The sequence below is a fragment of the Phoca vitulina genome, unplaced genomic scaffold (genome assembly GCF_004348235.1).
Source record: "Phoca vitulina isolate PV1807 unplaced genomic scaffold, GSC_HSeal_1.0 scaffold27, whole genome shotgun sequence".
Classification (NCBI taxonomy): domain Eukaryota; kingdom Metazoa; phylum Chordata; class Mammalia; order Carnivora; family Phocidae; genus Phoca; species Phoca vitulina.
This window is the reverse complement of record NW_022589730.1, coordinates 4,438,841-4,446,490: the sequence shown is the minus strand read 5'-3', so window position 1 is coordinate 4,446,490 and position 7,650 is coordinate 4,438,841. Positions and strand designations below refer to the sequence as shown.

Genomic DNA, 7,650 nt, shown 5'->3' with positions numbered 1-7,650 from the left:
GTAAAAATGAAGCCTCTGGGAGAGTTCCTGCCCATCCGACTCACTGGTGGGGCGCACTGTCCTGTGCGGGGGACATGGCTGGTTGTGGGGGCGTGTGGGGGGGCGGGGCGGGGCTCACACCTGCCTCCTCTCCCCAGCCCACACAAGGGGTGGTGGTGCTATTCACTGGGTCCTCCCACCCAACACTGAATAGGGCAGAATGGTGACACGGGAGGTGGTTCTTAGAGCCCCGGTTCTCCTCTGCAGTGTCCTTGGAAGCCCGTGTCCCCTGCAGCCTCTTCATCTTCCTCCCAGCCTCCCTATCCCTCTCCCCATCTGACACCACTCGCTCACTGGGAACACTCGTGTGGCTCAGTCCTTTGAGCCACCTCGCTCGAGGTCGTTGTGCTTTAACTCTGGCTTCTAGTCAGGGGATGGAGTTTCGTGCAGTGCTGACAAGATGGTGTTCATCAATAAGCTTTGCAGAAGCGGTTCTGTGCCTGGGGGAGGCCTCTGAATTGCCGGAATCCAAAGCTTGCCCTGTATCGTCGTTGCTCCACTGCAGGAAGCTGGCCACCAACAAAAATACAACCCCCTGGTCTCATGTAGAAGATAGAACTCACTGGGCCACCGCCTTGACCCGGATGAGAATGAGCTGAGAGGAGCCTTTTCAACCTGAAGGAACCTGAGTGTCTCCACGTGACCGAGGGAAAGTCAAGTTCATTCTGCCCTTGTTACTTTCACTAACAGTGTCAGGAAAAGATGACAGATATGTCAGAATCCTTAACCGCGTGAATTAGTGAGGACGTAGGCCAGGTCATGGTAACCGGAGGCTTTGCCACTGTGACTGTTGGCGCCTTTCTCCTTGTCAAGCCCGCACAGGCAGGCTGGCCTGCTGGGGCAGCTCTTCTGTCCCTGGGGGCCCGGTTCCCTCCGCCCTGTTTCATCTCCGACAGCCGCAGCCGCATTTCAGCCTGTGCTTTCAGGCGCAATGCAGACTTAGCTCCAGTCCCGTCCCTTTGCCTCTTACTCTCAAGAGGTCATGTGGCCACTCCTCACTGCGCCTGAGGGATGTGCCTGGCTCCCATTCCCGTCCCTCCGTAGGAGATGGAAAACGTACTGGGAATTGCACCGCCATTACGCCATGACATACGTCCCAAGGCAATCAGAGAGAAATAAAGACTGCATAGCATCAGGGGAGGGATTCCTGGAGCTGCTTTATTACTCATTTGTCAGAGCTAATTTTAACATCGGCATCAGCCTCTGCGGCCTCAGGGAGCGTGCTGTGTGGGGATCCAGAAGCAAGCCTGATCAAATGGTGTTCACGCCTTCCTTACTTTTCCTTTGCACCGTTTCCCATCGACATGTGACTGTGGGCCACCTCGGGCTCTCAGCGGAGCCTGGTACAGTCCATTCCTTTCGAGTTCATGGCCAGGATTGTAAATCACCTGTGTTTAGGAGAACTTGTTACTCTATGGCCTACAACAATGGCCCCTATATGGAATGCTGCAGAATTCCACTGACCTGTGTTCTTTGAAATGGCCTTTGTGAAGAGGCTGCTTCATGCATACCTTGAACAGTTATTTAGGAAGAAGAGAAGTTCCTTGGAGTAACAGGTGGTCGTGGCCAAAGCCTACTTGAGAGGGAACGGTGTGACTTTGACCCAAATCTTTGATGGAGATGGTCCTGTGGCCCCAACCATGCATGTAGGAGAGATCAGGGACCAACCCTGCTCATGATAACCCTTGGAGATCCGGATTCACGGTCTGTGTGTTTTGAAAGATCTCTTGAAGTGATTTGGAGCCATAGCCCGTTAGGGGTTGAATTGTGTCTCCCCCCACCCACCAAATGCATACGTTGAAGTCCTAACTCCCAGTACCTCAGAATGTGACTTTATTAGGATATAGGGTCTTTGAAGGTGCAATTAATTATGATGAGGCCATACTGGAGTAGGGCCGGCCCTAACCCAATATGACTGGTGTCCTTACGGAAGGGGGACATTTGGACACAGACACACATGGGGAGAAGGGCATGTGCGGATGAAGGCGGAGATTAGGTGATGTGTTTGCACGATGAGGAACGCCAACCAGCCAGCAATCAGAAGAGGCCAGGAGGAGGTTCTCCCACAGCCCTTAGAAGGAAGCAACCCTGCCAACACCTTGACCTTGGGCCTCCAGCCTCTGGAGCTGGGGGAGAATAGATTTCTGTTGTTTAAGCCACCCCCAGTCTGCAGTGCGTCCTTGGAGCAGCCTGAGCAGGCTAACAGAGGGCCTGTAACGCCAGTTTAGCTCATACGTTACGTAGCATTCATCACGAGGGCCCACGACGACCGAGCAGAGGCTCTGACCCTGCTCACGGCAACAAGCTGTGTTCCCGTTGCTTCTGTCTCAGCTCTGCTGGCCTTGGGCGCACGCACTCCTCTCAAGGGTCACGCCCTCCGCACGTGCCCAGTGAAGCACCTGTTGTATCACCCACAGCCGGAGCTGCCCTGCTGTTCTTCAGTAACATCAGATGACTTCCGGGCCACTATGTCCTCCCATTATCTGTGCGTATGAGATGCATTGTCTCTTCCTCTGCCTTCGAATTGAATGAGTATCTCTGAAGCCTCTTTGTTTTGCAGATGTGAATAGGTCCACTAGTCCAGCCTCGTCTTCCTTCTGGGGGCAGGGGTGGGAGCACAGACAAGCCATTTGCCGAGACATAGCTAATACGGCCAGCTGAGGGCCTAGATGAGACCTTCTCTTCCCCTTTCCTTTGAGGTCCAGGGGAATTGCTAGAGGCTACAGAACTCCAGCCCAATGGATCCCAAACTAGGAAGAGTGGTGAGTAGACCCTCCAACGTCCAGAGTCTAGGGGACCAGAGTGCTAGACCTCGTTTGCCTAAGGAGTGTGTGTGCTGTGTGTCCTGGGCGTCAGGTGGGTAGAACGGATGCTCACGTGGCCCTTGCGATGCCGCCACCGGAAATGTTCTTAGGTACTCACTGTCTCCCCCTGAGGGAGGTGGTATCTGGAAGATTTTCCAGGAGCTTATGCAGTGCCTGGCATGCGGTTGTGCCAGTGAGTGGTGGAGCCCGGCGGGGACTTGGATGAGGCCCCAGCAGCTGCTGCAGGTGGGGCGAGCTAGGACATAGGCCAGTGTGCTTTTCCATGCTCGTTTTTTCTTCCACAAAGCGCATTCTCCTATTAAGTATTCATAGCTGTTGAATGTAGAAGGCAGGGTACCACCTAGAGGAAGATGGAAGAAGTGGAGAATCATACACATGCAGGTGCAAACTGCTGCCTTTCTTGCTAAACCCTGAACTCCCCCCCCGCCCCAACCATTTGTGTGCCTAGTTGTGGGGTGGCGGCCCAGGAATCTGCATTTTAAGGATGTCATTCAGTGATTTTTAGTGTATTTACAGATACGTGCAACCATCACCACAGCTGATTTTAGGATATTTTCATGACTTCATTAAAGAAATCCTGTACTCTTCACAATGACTTCCCTATTTCCTGGTCCTACCTCCAGCCCCGAGGAACCCTGCATCTGCTTGCATCTCTTTTAGGGCTCGCTACGGTGCAGGCAGTTAGCTGTTTAACAGGAAGCACTTCTAAGGAAACAAAAATAAAAGTTTAGATTCTAACAAACTCCAAAATCTATATTTGAGTCTAGAGGGCGATCAGTTGAGATTTTTCGGGATGTTGGGTTTGGAGCATCTTTAGGTGGTGCAGCAGTGGGTGTGATTCTGATGAATTCCTGCTTTGCTGTTGGGGTGACTCTGGTGATGGGCACTGGGTGTTCTGGTGAACTTCCTTCATGGCCCCGCACAGCCGCAGGTGGGAAAAGGTGTCCGTGCATGAACCACTGCAGTGATTTCTCGCAAGTTTATATCAGCTTTGGTTTGTAGGGCTTTCGGGAAGAGGGAAGTTTGAGTTCTTAGTGATTCCAAGTCAGAGGGTGGGAGAAAATTGGTAACATTAGTTTGGAGAGTTGTAGCTAGTTATTGGAGGAAACAGAAAGAACTGGGGACCCAGCCTGGCTTATAGGTGGGTGACAGTGACTAGAAGTGGGGCCTGATAATAATGGGTGCACTACAGTTCTGCACTGAAACACAGTAGTCTCTCTACCATCACCTCCGTTTCTAGCAGTAGGATTAATTTGTTTCTAAAGTAAGTCTAGTCGCATTACACTTGGCCTGGTTATTTATGTAAGTGCAGCAAGAATAGTGATTGGTCATATAGGCTCTTCTTAAGTCTGCTTTGCCAGAACTTTCAATAAAGAATCTCAGATCAGACTTTTCTAAAGTCACTCTAGACCAGGAAGTCAAGCCAAGGACTTGCCATCATTCTTCGCCTGCAGTATCTACAGATCTGGGTGAATTCCTCTCTTCTTAAGGGTCCCCAAGATCTATTTTTAATAATTTTTTTATTGAATTATAATTAACATACGGTGTTATTTTCAAGTATACAATATAACGATTCAACAATTCTAGATATTATTTCGTGCTCACCATGATAAGCGTAATCACCAATGTTACTACCTTGTACTGACTATATTCCCTATGCTGTACTTTTCATCTCTGTCAATTATTTATTTTGTAATTGGAAGTTTGTACCTCTTAATCCCTTTTATCTATTTCACCCATCCCCCGCCTCTCCTCTGGCAACCACCAGTTGGTTCTCTGTATTTAAGAGTCTGGTTTTCTTGTTTGTTTGTACCTTTGTTTTGGTTTTCAGATTCCACATATAAGTGAAATCATATGGTATTCATATTTGAAGTTTCCTGGGTCTGCCAGAAAGTGTCCATCCTTACTCGCCTGTGAGGCTAGAAACTGTTTCTGTAAGCAAGAGACCAGGCTGGTTTGGGGGTGCTTTACTGGTTTGATAAAGTCAATTTTAGTTCCTTAAAACTGGTCATATCTGATTCTATGCACATTATTCTCAAATATGGCCTTCCAGTCAAGGCTTTGGTAATGTTTTAAACTATATTCTCTTATGAGGAGGACAGATTCCTATTTAATGTATGCATTTGCATACACACACACACACACACACAATATGAATTATACTGCAATGAAAATAAGAGCACTCAATAAAAGTTTACAAATTCTGGAGGGATCAGGCAGGGAGAAAAGCATAAATGTTTCATTTCTGTTTACAGAGATAATTTATCAGATTACTGTAAGTTAAAGATAGCTTAAGAAAAGAGATAAAGGGTTTCCTTAAATCTTAAAGGAACCAGCATGATTTCAAACAAAAAGTTAAAAAATGACAGTCATCCTCATCAGTTCATCTGGTTCCCTGTAGTGAACTTTTGTTTTGCTTGATTCTGGATTAGAAGTTTTGTGATGGCATCAGCTCTTTCTTATTCTGGAAATCCATGCTCAGCCCCATGGCGGGGTCTGGGAGCCCCTCTAGTGCTCCATCATGGAGCGTTCTTGCTGCAGCTGATTACAGATATTCTGGGAGAAGAACCAGAGTGAGGCAGTAAGCATCCGTGACTAAGACTGAAACATAGCCGTGGCTACAGATGTTCGAAAGCTCATTTTGAACTGACTGAAATTTGGTTATTTCTGAGGCACACAGCATTTCAAATTAAACGTTGGAATTATGATGGATTCGATGTACAGTAAGAACATGGACAGATTTCTAGAAATTTTATACAATTTTTGAGATACTTATATTAGTAACCCTACAAATATAACCTGCAGAAGGTTAAACATCACTTTTATTTGTCAATGCTTCTCATGTAATTTAACATATCACATAGGCCTAATTATAGTTTAGTTAATTATAGTTAATATCACTCCCAAATCGTTGAGATTTTCCAGGGACCCTCAGGAAAAATCCCCAAATTGGTTCTAGGTCAAAAAGACTTCATTTAGAATTTGACTTTTGGAAGTTGTCAAAAATGTCCAGAGGTTTAAAACTTGATTAAATATGATCAGAGTTCACATGAAATAATAACTTCGTTGTCTATTTAACCAGAGAGAGAATTTAAACATTGCAAGGGCAAATCAGAAAGTCACATAGTTTGGGGGGAAAAAAAAGGAGGAAGAAGAAGAAAAAACACTTTAGTTCTTTTAATATTGAGAAGACTCAGCTTTCTTAAGTAATCAAAGACCTGATTAAGGCAACATGAAGTACAGGAGGTTATTTTGATAAGGCACATAATCTTTATTTTCTGGGCAGATTGCTCAACATGTAAAGAACAATCTTTTACAATAATCCAAGAAAATCTTGTGCTTTGAATTGAGAAAGAATATTCAGTTGTGGTTTTATATAGTCACACTGTTGAGAGTAGAGCTCTTAAAAAAAACTTATAATAAATTCATTTACTTTTCTCATTTCACTACACAATATAAGATTTTCTCTTTCTTTTTGCCCAACTTTTGATACTTGTTTTGTTTTTATTTTTTATTTCCCTGTTTTTAAATTTTGAGACAGCCTTTAGATAACCCCTAAACTAGGACAAAATTTCTTTTCTTTCAGTAAGAACACATCTTCACACCTTACATACCCCCCCTTTTTTTTTTTTTTTACCAAAACCATATCTTACTTGCCTTGTGTACTTTGTATACAGAGTTTATTTCTTTACCCTAATTATTCTCAGCAGTTTCACTTACATATATAGATTAGAATTCTTAACCCTTGTAACTTTGATATCTAGTGAACACCGGGAGGTAAGCAGTTGTGAGCTGGTTGTTACGTATTCTGTAGATCAGCAACTTTATGAATACATCATTTCATAATTTTTACAGACCTATGCTTCCTCGTAGTACAGTTGACTTTCAATGTGGCAAAAGAATATATTTACCAATAGACTTATCTATCTTTTGTCTCTCTGTAATAAGAAGCCAAAAGTAGATAAACTTATGTTTAAAACTTAGGTTTATAAATGGTTTCAGTATTTTATCTTATTTAGAAATGGTCTGGATATTTAATGAATATCCATCATTAAGCTTAGTATAATTTTAAGGTTTCAAGTTACCAAAAAGATTTTGGAAACTTTTTAAGCAGACATATTTTATAAAACCTGAGCACTGTTTGGGTTGCATCTGGGAGGAGAGTGGAGGGAGGGGCTGCCAAGTCCTGACAGCTGTCTGGGCATCCCACAGAGCTCCTGCCTCAGGGGGCATGTGGGTGGATTGCTTATGGGATGGGGCCCAGACAAGCTGTTTTAAGTTTAGCCTCACTAATTTGGGGCCCATAGGAAATGCAGCAGGAGGAAGTGAACCAAAAGGATAGCCCCACTCCACCCCCTCCCAGCCCTGTGCACAGGACAGTAGGTCATTCCTGCACATCCAGGTGCAAGGGACTCTTGTCCCCAAAGCACCTCTCCCCTCTGGCCCCCATAATTCCTCAAGTGTCCTGCATCTCAATTGCTCTTTCAAGTGATTACAATCCTCCCCATTCAGAAGCTCTCTGGTTGGAACAGAGGTGCCTTTTTCGGACTATGCATGGCACTGAAAAGGACCACACTCAGCTTCCAAGGCCACTGGCACATAAAGTTGGGGGCGCTGTTCCTTGTCTACCACTGAAGGAATGGGGTGCAGCGCATCCTGAGGGAGTGGGGAATTTGTGAAAGGAGAGAAGCAAGGGGGGAGTGTGCCCAGGTGGAGGGGAGAGTGTGCCCAGGTGGAGGGGGAGTGTGCCCAGGTGGAGGGGGAGTGTGCCCAGGTGGAGGGGGGG

The 7,650-nt window shown here is 45.9% G+C and overlaps 1 protein-coding gene across 3 annotated transcripts in view; it reads left to right on the top strand.

Moving 5' to 3' along the window:
• The first annotated feature begins 2,321 nt into the window (after nt 1-2,321).
• CNDP1 (carnosine dipeptidase 1) overlaps nt 2,322-7,650 on the top strand; it is a 35,758-nt gene continuing 30,429 nt past the window's right edge. For all 3 annotated transcript variants that reach the window (XM_032422574.1, XM_032422572.1, XM_032422571.1), the window contains exon 1: nt 2,322-2,801. In XM_032422574.1, the coding sequence (XP_032278465.1) occupies nt 2,778-2,801 (24 nt within the window). In that variant the 5' untranslated portion in view covers nt 2,322-2,777. The remainder of the gene's footprint in view (nt 2,802-7,650) is intronic.